At 34.1% G+C, this 17249-nt stretch overlaps 1 protein-coding gene across 1 annotated transcript in view; it reads left to right on the top strand.

Moving 5' to 3' along the window:
• LOC113233176 (multidrug resistance-associated protein 4-like) overlaps positions 1 to 16714 on the top strand; it is a 38181-nt gene extending 21467 nt beyond the window's left edge. The window contains exons 12-25 of the mRNA XM_026468197.1: positions 4129 to 4296; positions 4519 to 4626; positions 5933 to 6168; positions 6369 to 6415; positions 6861 to 7070; positions 8632 to 8862; positions 9324 to 9430; positions 9516 to 9639; positions 10141 to 10314; positions 10940 to 11067; positions 13571 to 13693; positions 14093 to 14215; positions 15132 to 15292; positions 15731 to 16714. Coding sequence (XP_026323982.1) covers positions 4129 to 4296; positions 4519 to 4626; positions 5933 to 6168; positions 6369 to 6415; positions 6861 to 7070; positions 8632 to 8862; positions 9324 to 9430; positions 9516 to 9639; positions 10141 to 10314; positions 10940 to 11067; positions 13571 to 13693; positions 14093 to 14215; positions 15132 to 15292; positions 15731 to 16001 — 2211 coding nt within the window. The 3' untranslated portion in view covers positions 16002 to 16714. The remainder of the gene's footprint in view (positions 1 to 4128; positions 4297 to 4518; positions 4627 to 5932; positions 6169 to 6368; positions 6416 to 6860; positions 7071 to 8631; positions 8863 to 9323; positions 9431 to 9515; positions 9640 to 10140; positions 10315 to 10939; positions 11068 to 13570; positions 13694 to 14092; positions 14216 to 15131; positions 15293 to 15730) is intronic.
• Positions 16715 to 17249: the final 535 nt, after the last annotated feature.

Here is a 17249-nt window from a genome sequence, read left to right on the forward strand (position 1 = left end):
TGTGTGTGTGTGTGTGTGTGTGTGTGTGTGTGTGTGTGTGTGTGTGTATGTGTGTGTGTGTGTGTGTGTGTGTGTGTGCGCGCGCGCGTGCGTGCGTGCGTGAGTGTGTGTGCGCGTGCGTGCGTGCGTGTGTGAGAATGTTCTTTAGTAAATTAAAAATAACGTATTTAAATTAATAACAATGTAGTGAAAAAGAGGGTGATGTATAGTAATATTAGACATAACTGACGACATCTTAATCAGCTGTGACATATACATATAGAGCTTGAAATGTTAGTTTGTTTGAAAAAACAAGTATTTTTTTATAATATTAAGTGACGGGACGAACAAGTCGTACGCCTGATGGTAAGCTACACGCCTGTCCATGACATTATCAGTACCACTAGAGCTTTAAATCACAAAGATCTGAGGGGCACTGCCACTGCGCCCGTCACCCTGAGACATAAGTTGACAAGTCCCATGTGCCTGTAATTTCACCAGAAATTTAGATTACAAAAATAGTTTCATAAGCCCTATTTGAAAAATAGCTTTTGAAAATTCAGGAAATATTTTCCTTCTTTCTTATTTGCAATATTTACTTTTCTAGCTTTTTTATTCTACGTAACGAACGACTATGAATTTAAATGTGCTCACAAAATCGTGCAATAAAAATGGTTAGTTTTAATGTCCAGAAGAAGAATTAAAGACAGTCTTTAATTTTGGTCGTCGTCTTAATAAACATCCTGAATACTAATAATATTTAAAAAAAATAATTTCGGTCGTAGTCAAGTAATACGACTTAAAATGTCTTATGGCTACAATGGTGGTAAAATATTGTGATAACCCGACCTCCTCAAAGTTAAAGTGTGGATGTGGTATTCCAATGCTACGTCCAGTGACGTAGCATTATACAACAGTTTACATATGGGTATTGTTCTGAAGTCGCTGTAAGTCTACTCAAAAGTAAATATGTATTTATTGAGATTACAACTCATTGTTATCGTCTATATTTGCTTCAACTAGGGCAGTTGTATGTAGCTGTTGTATTTTTTCGTTAATGTTACCTGCTTTATTTAAAGAATTGGAGAATATTTTTATTTAATTAAATTTTTATTGAATTGATATTCAATTATTTTTTGTGAAATTACTCCACAAATTACTACACTACAGTTTGTTATAATTATTAATACAAAGATCGAACACTCAGAAAAAATTCCTTCGATCCGGTCGGGTTCGAATCGACGTCTTCTTGCATACCGTGCCAGAGGCTATACCAACTAAGCCACGAAACGAACCAACGGACCTCACGAATTTCTCTATGTGCTTGCGTCGTGTCTTTGTACTTGGTCTTTCAACGACTTTTTAGTCGTAGCGCCATCTATGAGAAATCTATTACAGATTTATCACCCAGTTAGTACCTTTACAGCTATTTAATATTTTTATTTTTTAAATTTATTGGGGTCAACAAACAGTTACACATTACAGATAGTACATAGCTATGACTATGAATATAGTAAAAGAAACACTACCTAACTTTAGTGTGACTTGAACTGCTTAGGTATTTTTATGTTATGAAATTATGTTTTAGAAATTTTATATTTATAGGTGTCAGAATATATAGTAGTATAAGATACATGTTTTGGTTTTACTATTTATGAATATATGTATATTTGTATTTATTTATCGACTTTTATCTATTATTAATCAATAGATAAAAATCTATTGATTAATAATAGAATATTATAAATAGAATATTATTCATACACCGCCGTCTTTTTCCTGTGAATTATATAATTACTTTCATCCAAAGGTTGTCTGGCAGAAATCGCTTAAAGCGATAAGACCGCCAATTGCATCATTTCTTATTTTTAATTTAATTGTATTGCATTTGTTTCCTTTTTTTTGGTGTACAATAAAGAATTTTTGTATTTCTATTTGTATGACTAACAAATACTGACTCAATGAGTAACCAATACCGTTAACCACAGTTTACTTAAACAGTTTTCCGATTTTAGTAAATACTACTGCGCTCCTAATCCATTGGTGTCACTACTCACAAATAATGCCAACACTAAATCAGGAGCACGTATCAAAATCAAAATAATCTTTATTTCATAAATAAGCGTTATTACACTTGAAATCGTAATATTGGTTAAACTCTACCGCTAATTCGTAAGGCAGATTCCCCTGAGAAGAATGAGCAAGAAACTCAATACATAATACAAAAATTAATATATATACTTTTATATTATTTTAGAGAATACAATTCTCTTTATATTATATATAGAATTCGTCCAAGATAACTTACATTGAGCCATTTTTCAAAAAATCAAGTTCCGTTGAATCTTTAACTAATGTCGCGCCCGCGTAAATTAGACCCGTGAAACAACAAAAATGCAATAAATACTGTATTCTATTCTTTGCAGAATTCCAAACTCATATTATAAATGCGAAAGTAACTCTGTTATAATAATCTGCTACGTTTTCACGCCTAAATCGCTGAACCAATTTTGGTATAGAGACAGATGAGACCTAGGAGAATAACATAGGCTACTTTCTGTCACAAACATAAATCTTAAAAGGGGTGAAATAGTGGATGAAAGTTTGTATGAAAACCAATAAAACTATGAAAATTTGTATAGTATCCATTCTTATTCTACGCAGACAAAGTCGCGGGCACCAGGTAGTATGTATATATTTAACGATATAATAGCATTTCCGTAAATAGTAGACAGTCTTGATTTACAGTATTGTATTTAACGTGTATTTACCAACGTTTGGAAAATCAAATTATATATGTGCTACAAGATAACACCATTGTTACCTGACATCTTATTGCGTTACACGTTGCCGACAAGTGCAATTCGTGTAGATTAGTTATTTAGTTTCTATATTATGAATTTATATTACCATTTTATGAATGTTAGTCTTTAAAATACTCGTATATATTATATGGAAAATAGTCGCCTGATGCAAATGAATAAATAAATGAAAAGTTTAAAAAAATTACAGGTCCCTATAGTCACGGTTGACTCGTTGGTTTGTTCATTGGTTTGTTTGAAAAAGCAAGTATACGCGGTTTAAGATCCGCAAAAAAATTGTTTTATTTCTAAATTACTAATTACTAAGTTTAAAAATTATCTTTCCTAATAAATATGTACGGCTTGTTTTGACTCATTATTGAGAGATGCTGAGAGATTGTAAATAGAATTTACGGAACTACACAATGGTTTATCGATATTGTATATTATTATTATTTATTTATATAAGAAAACATAGTCGTATACAAGTCTTATAAAAAGATATTTAGTAATTATTACGGACCAGATTGTTCCAATAAATAGGTAGGTACGAATAAGTATTACAAAATTGAATTTGTACAATTCACACCTATACCAAAAGAAATAGACTGGCGACGCCTATGAAAAAAAAAGTAAAGATAATGTAGACAGTTGTCACAGAAATTTTAGTATTTCAGGTTTCATACGAGTATACATGTGAACTCCCAGAATAATGTAATATTATTTTTTATGGTACCAAGTGACACGCTTGTCCATAACAATTGCAGTGCCAATCAGATCTTTAAAATCTGAGGGACACTGCAACTGCGTCTGTCACCCTGAGACAAGTCCCATGTGCCTGTAATTTCACCAGCACCCTTACGCTTTAAAACCGGAACGCAGTAATGTTGATATTACTATGAGTAAGTAATAGGTAAGGTGGCAGTACTTCCCTGGACGAACTCTTTCACAGGAGTCCTATTGCTACTTAAATTGGTTTCGTATGGGTAACAAGGGGATTGATATAAAGAAGATTTTGTACGTGTACTGTAATTAGCATATATTTTTTGTTAATAAAAAATCGAGTGACGGGACGAAGTAATCGTGGGCCTGATGGTAAGTTACACGCCCGTCCATAACAGTTGCAGTGCCACAAGGAGCTTTAAACCGCAAAGACCTGAGGGGGCACCGTGACTGCGCCCGTCACCCTGAGATACGTTGACAAGTCCCATGTGCTTGTAATTTCACCATAGCAACAATCATTTAGGCATTATGATAGCAACAACTATTCTAAGTAATGAATTTAATCATTCTGCTAAAGGCTAACGTGATTAAGTCAAAGTGTTACAGGGTATTTTTTATATTTCAGGCAGACATATATCTCCTAGATGACCCGTTGTCAGCGGTGGACGCAAACGTGGGCAGGCAGCTATTCGAAGGTTGCATTAACGGTTACCTAAAAGGGCGCACCTGCATCCTGGTTACGCATCAGATACACTTCCTCAAGGCTGCCGACTATATTGTTGTTCTTAAAGAGGTTATTTTAATCATGTATTTGATAATTGTTCCACAGCAATTCTTCAGATTTAGTATGTACATTTAAAACATTTAAATCCTATCAGTCGAGGCTGATGGCCTAGTTTCTTTTTGCATATTACATTTTTGTACAAAAGTATATTCAGGTATGGTAGATACTAAAATGTACTTTTTTCCCCTCTTTATTTGCGTGCTTTCGCTGAATCAAGTTTTAATTTTCTAGGGTGCCATAGAAGATATTGGTACTTATGACGAATTGATGAAATCAGAAAAACAGTTTACAGCGCTTCTATCTGACTCAAGTGCCACCGAAAAGCAGACTAAAGATACAGTAAGTACCATTTATGGATAACTTTCACATGTTATCGGACAAAGTGAGTCAATGAACTAATTAATCATTTTAAAGGATTTAGTCATTAAGTTTGTACGAAAACAGTAAGAACAGTTGTAAGTGTATTTTTCTACTTTAGTGCACCTTCAAATTAGACGCTAGTTGAAGCGGTGCAGTGACGGGGTCTGTGTCGCGGCAACCACTAATAATTTTCATACAATATCTATAGGCTTAGCACCACAGACCACATAGTGGTTAGCACGGTAGGTCGCGACTTCGCATAGAGAATAGCAATATCTCTCACATCTATGTCGTTCTCGCGCAATTCGCGTAATGTGTCGTGCTAGCACTACTAGCAAAAGAGCTGCGCGAATGGAAATAACAGTTGCAGTGCCACTCAGAGCTTTATTGGCAATAAATATATTTATTGATAATAAACAAATTGAATAAATAATTTACAAAGATATGACCACTGCGCCCGACACCCTAACACATAAATTGAGAAGTCCTATGTGCCTGTAATTTCACCAGAACCCTTACTCTTCAAAATCGGAACGCAGTAATGCTAATATTACTGTTTGGCGGCAGAAATAGGTACGGATTTAGAGGCTCTACTGCTACCTAAACTTTCTTCGTATTGTTTTTAAACGGCTTTATAGCCGTATCGCTACCAGTGAGAACTTATAAAAGTTTCTTTTATTCTAATTCGCATTATCGACTTCTCATACAAGACGAAAGTTGGGAATTATTTCAAGTAGGTCACCTGAAAAATTTAATGTACTTGTGTTTTAATTAAGATAATATACAGGTAAGGTAAAAAGACAATAAAAGCTTAACTACTAGAAAGTAAAACTAGGATTTTTAAATTATATGAATATAATTGGGTCCCCGCGGCAAGGTGCCCAAGATGCTGGCAGCGTTCCCCCTTTGTATTGCTATGCTAATGCGTTAGGCAAGGTAGCTGCCGGCCCTTGGGTTTCCCAGACAATCAATTAATTTTTGCGATAAAATTTTGTACAGATGAAGGGCACTGGGACCCCACGGGCCAAGGGTTCGACTCCAAAGGCTGTAAATAGGAGTCGGAGCCTAGATCCTGGTACTTTACTTTTTATGCTTTCTATCAGCTCAGCTGCGGAGCCGTACGCTGTACCACTTATAATATATCGAGTTCTTAGGTTTTTGTAATTGTTATAACGTAATAAATGAAACTATTTTTTCTGATCCAAATCGCGAAAAAATATGTTCAATTCCTATGATTGTACTATATTTTGAAATACAATAAGACCATTGTTGATTACCTTTTTAGATTGAACGAAGACCATCACTGCAAAGAGGTGTTTCAGTGAAGAGCGATGAATTCTCCGAAGATGAGAAAGAACAAATACAGGAGGCGGAGGAAAGGGCTCAAGGGAGTTTGAAATTCGAGGTGGTGGTGAAGTACCTTAGCTCTGTGCAGTCTTGGTGCATGGTTTTCGGAGTGTTGCTAGCCTTGTTTGTATCGCAGGGAGCAGCCACCGCTTCCGACTATTGGCTGAGTTACTGGTGAGGAGCGTGATGTATTCGTACTGTGTGATTTTATTATTTGAATTGGGATATGCCCTAGGATTATTTCCTAAAAGATATAATAATAATGTCTAGTGCATTTGTATTAAGAATGCAGCGGATTAAAATTGACAAATTAAAAGACATTAATTAAAATAATATTATAAGTACCAGCGTCAAGTAACATTATTATTTTACAGGACCAATCAAGTGAATTCATATATCAACGATAATCAAAGGGAGCCTGGTAATTATTTATGGTTTCTTAAATATTTATAAGGGAAAAAATATTAACTGTACTTTGCCCAAAACATGTGATAGTTTTAATTAATTGCTAAGCAGATAATTATGTAAATCGTTGGCTGAATTTGTTAACCTCGCACCTCCATTAATGTGAAATTTTGAATAGGTACAAAAAATAGAGAATTCCTAGAAATATTTATGTGACAATCTTTAGTAATACTTTAATTTTATAACTTAAAAAGAGTCTAGAAATTATATATTAAGCTTTACTGCCCAATATTGCGCTTGAAGAGTAAAAACGGGATTTCGTCCAAAAACGGCGTTAGGTACGAGGTTTTCACCGACTAAATATATTTATAGGCTGAGTATTGGATGAAACGAATTTACCTAGTTTTCTTGCTTTATTATAAGTATCTAGTATGGTGAATTTTAGACTGAATTATTTCCAGAAACCGATTTGGACTATGAAGTGGGTAATTTAACTATAGGGCAATATCTTTTAATATACGGCTGCCTGATAGTATCAATTATAATATTCCTGCATGTGAGGATTGGTATCTTTGTCGCAACAACAATGAGGGCATCGCAGAATATGCACAACTATGTATTCAAGAATTTGATTGCTGCATGCATGAAATTTTTCGACACGAATCCTTCTGGTAAGAACTGTATTTTTTTTATCATCATGTCGTCGTAGAATTCTGATCATTATCCTGCAATTGTTTCAGACTAAAACCATCATCATCATTCACTTTCATCCTTGATTAATTATTTGGACAACATTATTTTGATTTTGGACATAATTTGGTTTTTGGCACAAGGTACATCGTTAGACACATTATTGTATCACACTGCATTAATCTTTGCATTGGAGACGATCTCTTCTAAAGTTGACTCAACAGCACTTTATGTTAAATAATTAATTCGTTTGTACATGAAAACTGTGAATGGGCTTTCAAAATGTAACAATTATCATGAATTAAAATTTTTTTCTTAAATTGTAATCCGTGCAATTGTTATATAAAGTTATATAAGTAAGTAGCTTAATTAATATTGTTAATAATAATAATATAATAAATCATATATATCCACCAACATGGATCATATATTACAAAGATTTAATATAATTAAACTCAAAAATAAAATATAGTACAAAATTAAAATAAAATAAAAAATTAAAAGAAATAATTATATAAATAAAACCAAATGAAATTACAATTAGAATACTATTTTAGATTTAGTCAATAGATGTAAAATGGTGCAATGGTTCATGTATTGACAGTCAGAGCGTTCAGCAAATGTCTTTAGGATAATGTTTTTCCAAAAAATTACAGAATGTTTATTGCCTTGTGGCGTTATTTTTAGATTTAGGAAATTATGGTTTGGTCACAAATTATAATATTAGTGGTTGTCTGCATATGTCAGTCATCTTCCGTTACGACATGGGGCATGAAATCCCACGGGGAGCGGGCGGCAGACGTAATTTTAATTCGCCAGCATGTTCGCACAGGTAGCGGTCACTCTGTGAGACATACACACGTGATTTCATTTCCGAGACAAGTTGATCAACACAAAATTGGTGGTTAGGCCAAGCAAATAGCATTTTACGTGTAAGAATATTTAAAAATAAAATTTGAACCCAAATCGACTGAACATCAAACAGATGGTAAGGTTAATAACGGGCTGCTTTCCGCTATTCGACGCCGTAGCGCCTACTTTATCTGTGGATATCATCAAAATCTTAAACAAAACCGTAGCGGAAGTTACTTAGTTATCGGAAAAGTTTGTGTGTAAGACTACACAGCAGGATATTGACAAAGAATAATTAACATTTCAAGCACTCAAAAAATCAAAACAAATTCGAAGAAAAATAATAGATATAGATGATTTAAAAGATAAGGAAGATTACTCAATTTTACACAACTTATAAAAATTCTAATTCTGAAAACATTGAATGCTGCAGTCATGTGCCATTGATGAATTAGCACACCATTAACAAAATCATAACGTAACGTATCGTTAGAACTATCCGCAAATATTTTCATCTCGTGTGTATCGTAATGGAACCTAAGCCCACCTCCGCGCCCCTGTACGTCACAGGCGAGGACTAACTAATGCGGCCTTCTTATAGTCACCTTAGCATTATAACTTGTGCTGTGTATTATTACATTAATAATAGTACCATTTATACCCTACAATAAGTTCTAACTGTTGTTTTAGGTCGCGTATTGAACAGATTTTCAAAGGACTTGGGAGCGATGGATGAATTACTTCCTAGAAGTTTACTTGAGTGCATTCAAATGTACCTGGGTATGACAAGTATATTGATCTTGAATGCAATTGCTCTCCCTTGGACGTTGATACCCACATTCGTGCTTATTGTGATATTTATTACTTTGTTGAAGTGGTATTTAAATGCCGCTCAGGCCGTGAAGAGATTGGAAGGCACAAGTGAGTCTAACTTAAAATACTTTCAAATTTTTTGGTTTTCACCACTGTTACATATAAATTAAACAATTTTTTTTGTCTAAACTCGCGTTTCAGACTCCTATAAAGCTCCTAATTTTACTTAGTTTGAAAAAATAAATATAATTACATTTAGATCTGAAAAAAATTGTTTCATTAATTAAACTATAATAAGTTTTAAATACGCTTAAGTGTCCAATATTTATACAAATTTAGCCTTTGATATTACTGAATAATTGTGTACATATTTACGTTGCAGTTTTTTTATGTAATTCCGTTTAGTTTGCTATATTTAATTTGTTCTTGATCCAACAGTTTTTAACTATTGTTTCTCCTATCTCATTATCTGATTTTTCTTTCCTTTGTTTTTGGTAGATTTTTCATTTGTATGTTTAATTGTTCCTAAACCTTAGCCATCTATTTAACCGTTGTAATTTTGTTTGCAGCTAAGAGTCCCGTGTTTGGTATGATCAATTCTACAATTTCGGGACTGTCCACCATAAGGAGTAGTAACTCCCAGGATAGACTTCTTAAAACATTTGACGAAGCTCAGGTAATTAGATTTTGGTTTTGAATGGAGAATGTAAGAAGTTTACTTTTGTACCTACTTACTTCCTTGCAAAATTTTTTTTTTTCAGAATTTAAACACTAGTGCTTTTTACACATTCATTGGAGGATCTTCTGCCTTTGGCATGTACCTGGACGGCCTGTGTCTTATTTATCTTGCAGTTATTTTAACTATTTTTATCTTGATTGACTTTGGTACGCATTTTTTAACATTTTATTTTTATTTTATTGGGTGTAGAAAACAGTTTACATTCAGTGGAACATGTTTCAGATATAATTTAAGGACTTAATCTAGAATGTAGATCTAATACTTGTACATACGGCATCATTATGCGAAGTGTAAACATATTTGCATAAGGATTACCAAAAAAAAACTAGAAAGTGAGATTACAAACTTAAAACTAATGAAAATGTTTAATATTGGATGAATTTTGTAAACCACTTCTACTAAATGTCTACAAAATATACCAGTTGTGAACCACACAAGGATATACTTTTACTTCTCTATGAATAATTGACCTTTAAATTCTATGCCAACATTTTCTTACTTGACTTATATGAAGAACTATTACCATCGTTGTGAATTGGTCCGACTTCTTACATTTCTTCAATTTGACAAATAGACAAGTTTACACGGAATTAGTCCAAAACGAAACCAACGAACTCCATAATAATTAATAACATAACGGTTTCCAGGCGACCTTATTCCAGTAGGCAGTATAGGTCTTGCCGTGAGCCAGTCTATGGTTCTCACCATGTTGCTGCAGATGGCTGCAAGATTGACCGCCGACTTCCTTGCGCAGATGACTTCTGTTGAGAGAGTTTTGGAGTATACCAATCTACCCTTTGAAAATAATATGGATCATGGAGGTGAGATTTGTAACTTTAGAGCGATTCCACACAATACGTGGGGTCGGCGTTACGACGCCTGAGCGGTGAGGCTGCCTTGTACTACATATAAATTAGAACTACATGACACATTGTGCGTTGAAACGCGGCGTGCAGCGACAGAACGCGTGCGCGTCGGATAAGAGGGGCCAGCGATAGTGTGGCATCGCTTTAACAAATTACTTTTGACTTTGTAATGTTACTTGTTACCGATATTGGCACGCCAATGTTTAATGTTTATGTAGTCAGTGGAAGATAATTCTTCAGATGACAATGCTTGACGTTCTAAATCTTCAGCCATCATCATTAATGTGTGTTTCCCCTTAACTGCGTTAAGTTCATTGGTTAGGATTTCTGCGTTCAGGGGACAACCGTAGCCATGTATTTTACCTGGTTTTGCAATGTGCAAGAGCAGAACTCTTAAATACAAGTAAATAGTTACTTTTAAAACGAGTGCTCAAATCATACTACTGTAAACTAGGAGTAAGTTAAAGTAAATAAATATTTTATTGTTTGTTATTTATGTAAATTATTTTTTATAGACTACAGTGTTTTAATATTATTGTCTACGTTCAATTTCCTTATAAAAACAAAATTACTGTTGCAGCAATACAACCATCGAAAGACTGGCCCACACAAGGAACAGTCAAATTTGAAAAAGTGTTCATGCAATACGGTGTTAACGACCCTCCTGTGCTTAAGAATCTTAACTTTGAGATACAGAATGGTTGGAAGGTTTGTTCTATTATATATACCTATATACTTGTTTATAATTTGTGTAAGAAAATTTTCGAATATATTTAGACAGCCTGTTTTTTAGTTTTTACGATTATGTCCATTTTAATGCTGACGTTATTAATGAACGATAATTTCATATACTTGTTAAGAATGTCAAATAAATATATAGATAAACATAATATATAATGCAATATACATGTCAAGAAGTACTGATTTAGCAGAAAATGAAGAACCATTGCATTTAAGTACTAATTTATTTATTTATTTAAAATAAAGTCCAACAGCTTAAAACTAAATTTAATAATAATAACAACGAGAGCTAATTTTAAATCCTCTTAAATAGATATACAATATAGAACCTGGGCGTACAATTAAACTAACTTTTTATATAAAACATAAAATTACTACAGCATTGCACCAGTGTAAACCTATGACTATGAGTGAAAGAAGTGAAATCAATGCTCTCCTTGTCAAAATTACACTCGTAATGAAAATAGATTGACCTATGGTTCTCAAACTTTTACAAATGGCACCCCCTGGACAGCTTCAACAGCCTCCAATTGCTTTCGAGGTCCATATCGACTTCCCTAGGACTGTTCAGCGCCAACTGGAGGAAGTAGGGACTACTTTAGGAAACTATCCAGATCAAAAGTATAATATAGAATGTTAAAATTATTGCTTACATGCCACATCTGTCGTCCACCATAACTCAGTTTTAGAATATTGAAATTGTTTAACGATATTTCAGCTATACATCGTTAGAGTAAGTTCCGATACTAGACGTTAACTAATTTTAAGTGTTTTTAAAAGAGAATTTTGTACTCTATTTTTTGCTCTTTTTTTGACCATTTGTCATTTTGCCGTATTTTAGTTAGTGGGCGGCAGCCAACACTCGTTTTGTTGTAATTAGTTGGTACGGTATGGTAGCTATTAGTCTTATTAACACAGTTTAGATTTTTGATTAGGTTATTACGGTTAACACAGTTTCAATGCGTGTTTTCAATCATCTATTACAATGATTACGGGAGAGGAACTTGCTCGTTACCGTTGCGTTTATGAGTTTAAGGCATCATAGCAATTTCGATAATGCACGTTTTTGTGGCGATCCATTTGATATTAATTGAATGAAACAAAGAATCTAGAATCAGGTGCACGAATCTGCAAAACTACCTTGTCTACGCAAAAGAAATGTGATTATGAAGTACGAGCTATACGTCATTTCCCTCAACTTGTTGTAGTCAACGAATCATATTGTAATAATCTCAGTACGGAGTACTAAAAAGCCGACCTCGAAAGTTCGTGGAATTACATCTATTTGCCATGTTTTATAGAAATCGGTTACCGGAAAGAGCGCGATAAAACGGATTCATAGTAGTAGTTTGCCACACTTAGAGGTGGAATACATTCTTCAAAATAATTTAAATTGGAACACTGAGGTACCCTCTTTCCAACAAAAAAGAAGCGTCCAAATCGGTTCTCAAATCCGGAGTTATTGCGTAACATACATACAAAAAAACCTACAGACGAATTGAGAACCTCTTCCTTTTTTAATGTCGGTTAAAAATACGCAATATGATACTCTTAATGCTATAATATTATATAAGATAAACATTAATTTAATATCTGAAATAGGGCAAAGGAAACGTGTCGTTTGGTATTAATATGAATTTATATTGTTGTTGTTGACATTGTATTTGTTATTGTCGATAATGTATCAGTATTATCAATCGAAATACATTCTTGCTATAACCACAGTATAAAAAGAGCAAATAGGGCAAATCGCGCCTGTTAAACATAATTTGAAATAAAAAACCGACCTCAAAAATCATTCATCCCCTAGTTTGCTACCCTTGGAGGTGGAATATTTTCATCAAATTTATATGGGACCACATCTGAGGTGCCCTCTTTCCAACAAAAAAAGAATCATCAAAATTTTTTTATCAAAGTTTAAAGATCGAGTTATCGCCTAACATATATAAAAAAACATACAGTCGAATTGAGAACCTCCTCCTTTTTCGTAAGTCGGTTAAAAATTAAGGTGTTCATCACAGTATTCTCGTGCTGTATTGAAATAACCTTTGTTAAATGCAGTAGGTACTAACGTATTGAAAGTTTTATACTAGTATCGCCGATTGGTATCTTGATTATGGAGTATGATAATGAAATAGAAATTAAATGCCAAACAGTTCTGATTTTAGGCATTCTTGTTCAAACTACCACAAACACAACAATAAACACGTCTACTATTTGATGTTTTTTAACAACGCCGGACCGCTTTAATTCTATAATGTATGGCGCGTGACAACCCGCGTTATGTAACGCGAATGCACCTCGAGATTATGCGAGTGTATAGGTCCGCACACATAAGCCGCTCTGCTACTTTATATGGAGTTACCATACTTGTCTTATTGTTCTATGCTAGAACTGTACTTTCAAATCTGGACTTTCGTTATCACCGCTATTTGTATGACGTATTTATATTAAATCGATGAATTTATAGGTGGGTGTAGTGGGCAGGACAGGAGCTGGTAAATCTTCCCTAATATCAGCGTTGTTCCGATTATACGACCTTGAGGGCACCATCCTAATAGACGGGGTTGATACGAATGCAATCGCCAAACAGGTAATGTTTTCTGCTCCATCTAAGCTGAATAGAAAAATCGTGATGAAATTTTGATAATGAAATTCTAAATATTATGGTACAACTAATCATATGTCCCATCTTATTTTATATTTACTACCATGGTATTCATCTATTTTTCGGGACAATACTCCATTAGTTTGTCATTATGAATGATATAAAGTCGAACATGATAGAAAAGATCCGTAGCTCAGTTGGCATAGCGGTAGTAACGTTGAGGCGATAGATGCTGGTTCGAGTCATTTTTTTTTTGAATATTTTTTTTGTGATTGTTCAATAATCATGTCCCATCATAATATCTCAACTGTATAAGATTAATATTTAAAATAGTTTTCTGAAACAAAACAATGTTATTTTCTATATGTAAGTGTACTGTTTCAGGAGCTGCGATCAAAGATATCAATTATTCCTCAAGAGCCGGTGTTGTTCTCTGCCAGTGTGCGATATAATTTGGACCCGTTCAATACGTACAGTGATGACGATCTTTGGAGGGCGTTAGAGCAGGTTTAATTTGTCTCTGATTTAGTAAAATTGCAAAAATCATTTTCAATAATACTTAAGTAGAATTAACACTTGATGTATTAAGGCCATAAGTTGATTTTTAATCCACTTTCATGTATTTATTTTATCGCCTAAATTGCGCAATAACGGAGTCACCACACTTATCGACACGAAAAAGCATTAAGACGGCTAGAAAAAGCTTTATAATATAAAGCTTTTTCGGGCCGGCTTTATACATGTAAAATAAGAGCAAAAGAGACGTTTAGCGTTTCGCGTAATTAATTACATACATAGTTTTATCAATCCGCAACGTAGGCTTTTTCAGGGCGACACAATTTTAAATCAGCAACAGGCTTCGTCACATAAAAATTAATAATACAATTCGCCAGAGTTAGCCTTTTTTATTCAAACTGGTGCAATGAAAAAGGACCACTCCGAATCTTAGCTGGTTCAAACGTCCCCATAACACTGGCAGTATTACCGCGTTGAAAGGCCAACGAAATTTATTACACCAAGTAAGATCCAGAGCGTGGATCACAGCCTGTATCTCTAAGCCGACGACCCAACTCCCTGATTATTCAATTATTTTATGTGAAATTACTCCACTAGTTTGTAATTATTTATTATTAATACAAAGATCGAACATTAAACAAAATTCATTCGATCAATTAATTATGTTAATTTTTCGCTCTTATTGTATGGATATAAAGCTTTTTCTGGAAGGCTTAAGCCGATTCCGTGTTAATAAGTCTACTTTTTTAGACTTGCTACCTGTATATTGTATATGTAAAAATCGAAAAAGTGAATGTACAGGATTAAAATGTTTACAGAATTAATTAAAATTTGTTTGTTGTAAACGATCATTGTAATTTTAAAACATCTGGAATTCACTCTTGCAATATAATATTTTTAACAACAGGTGGAGCTAAAAGAAGCAATATCAGCGTTAGACTTCCAAGTTTCCGAGGGTGGAACCAATTTCTCCGTAGGACAACGGCAGCTGGTATGCCTTGCGCGTGCGGTGCTGCGTTCGAACAAAATACTTGTCATGGACGAGGCCACAGCTAATGTCGATCCTCAGTAAGTATTCTTGGACAACGATTTCATGTCAATAAGACCAGTAAATAAAAGCCCTTATTGCTTTTACATAACAATACTTCGATCGATATAAATGAACTACCTTAATGAATAAATTAATTATTTTAACAAAAACGATTGGCCATCATGAGTGTGTGCCCACTCATAGTTATACTCATAAAAAAGTTCCGGTGCGTTCCGGTTTTGAAGTGTAAGGGAGGTGATGAAATCACAGGCACATGGGACTTGTCTATTACATAATTATGTAGATATCGTTGGGACTTGTCAATTTGTGTCAGTGGCAGTGCCTCTCAAATTTTTGCAATTTAAGCTCTGAGTAAAGCTACAACTGTTGTAGCTAGGCGTGCGTGCACTTGTTCATCCCATGACTTGATATCATAAAGAAAGCACTATATATATATTAATGTGATTATTTTTCAGGACTGATGCTCTGATTCAGAAAACGATCCGTCGTGAATTCACAGCGTGCACCGTGATCACAATTGCTCACAGATTAAACACTATCATGGATTCAGATAGGGTACTAGTTATGGACAAAGGGGAAGTCGTAGAGTTCGATCAGCCACACATTCTACTTTCCAATCCTGACAGTAAATTTAGCTCCATGGTCAAAGAAACAGGAGAAAAGCTTAGCAAGGTTTTACATGAAATGGCTAAGACAAAGTATGACAGCGATAATAAAATAGCCTGAAACCTACATCGATTTTGATTTTGATTAACTTCCGGAATAGCCATTTTTCTTATCGCGTGTCTTGTTGATTAATCGTCGCTGTTGTAGAAGTAAGTAGTAGTAAGAAATTCAACATTATTATCATTTTACCTACATATTGAGAGGTCCCAGACACAACCCAATAAGTATGTTAATTTTCGTAATATTAGATTTCTGTACACTAGCCAAATTCGATATAGAATGTTTGATAATAAAACTTTGCCAGGCCAGCAATGACGGCAGGTGTAAAGGATATTTTTGCGAAATCTTGCTCGTTAACTAGCTCTGCCCGCGGCCTGCTCGTGTAATTAGAATATAAATAAGCAAGTAGGTAATGTAGAAGTAATACTTATTTTTATGAATAAAATATTTAAGTTTTCTATAACTACCTATTATTACTTCCTGCTAGATAGGTGATGGTAGATGTGAAGACAAAATTGTAAGAATTTATTTTGTACTAATTTACTACGTAACTCATGTAGTGAATTTCCAATTCTGAACTTAAATTTCTAATCGAACTAGAAATGTTTGCAATCACTCCCTTCAAATAATAAAAATAATTAGGGATGACAAAAATGTGAAAGTAGTTATTAACTGGTAATTATTATGTTGATCTCAAATCACTACCTAGCGATTCGTTACTTCTATTGCACAAAATTCATCACAGATATGTCTTCAGGTATATCAATAACCTAATCGAATTTCGAGGAAAAATATTGAAATATTATGATAAATGTAAACAATATGAACAAAAAAAAACAATATGAGGTGAAAACCCTAAAAATCATAGAAAATATGTTTTTGTTTGTTAACATTTTTTCTACATCGAATTTGGCAACGATATCTTAGTGTATGTATGTCTATATTACAAGCAAGATTTATTGTAAAGTACAAACGATTTAGTTACAAACCCCGTATATTGGGACCATAGAAAAGTGCATGAAAGTATAATATAATGGATACTTAACAAATTTCATGGAAATTCACATTCTATAATATACCCGACTGCCTCGGTGGCCGAACGGGTTCGGCCAGAACCGAGGCAGAATTCCTGGGCCGGAATTAAATATTTGTATGGCCTACATTTATTTATCTCTGGTAATTTGTGGTTGTCTGTGTGTGTTCCCATGGCACCTGCTATACAGGTTTTCCCTAGTGCGGAGCTATGCATGTGTGTGTTATTTATTCATTTATTGAGTTTTGTCTACGACCCCTCGATCTTCTCTCTCA

This window comes from Hyposmocoma kahamanoa, unplaced genomic scaffold (assembly GCF_003589595.1).
Source record: "Hyposmocoma kahamanoa isolate Upper Pololo Valley unplaced genomic scaffold, ASM358959v1 78, whole genome shotgun sequence".
Taxonomy (NCBI): Eukaryota; Metazoa; Arthropoda; class Insecta; order Lepidoptera; family Cosmopterigidae; genus Hyposmocoma; species Hyposmocoma kahamanoa.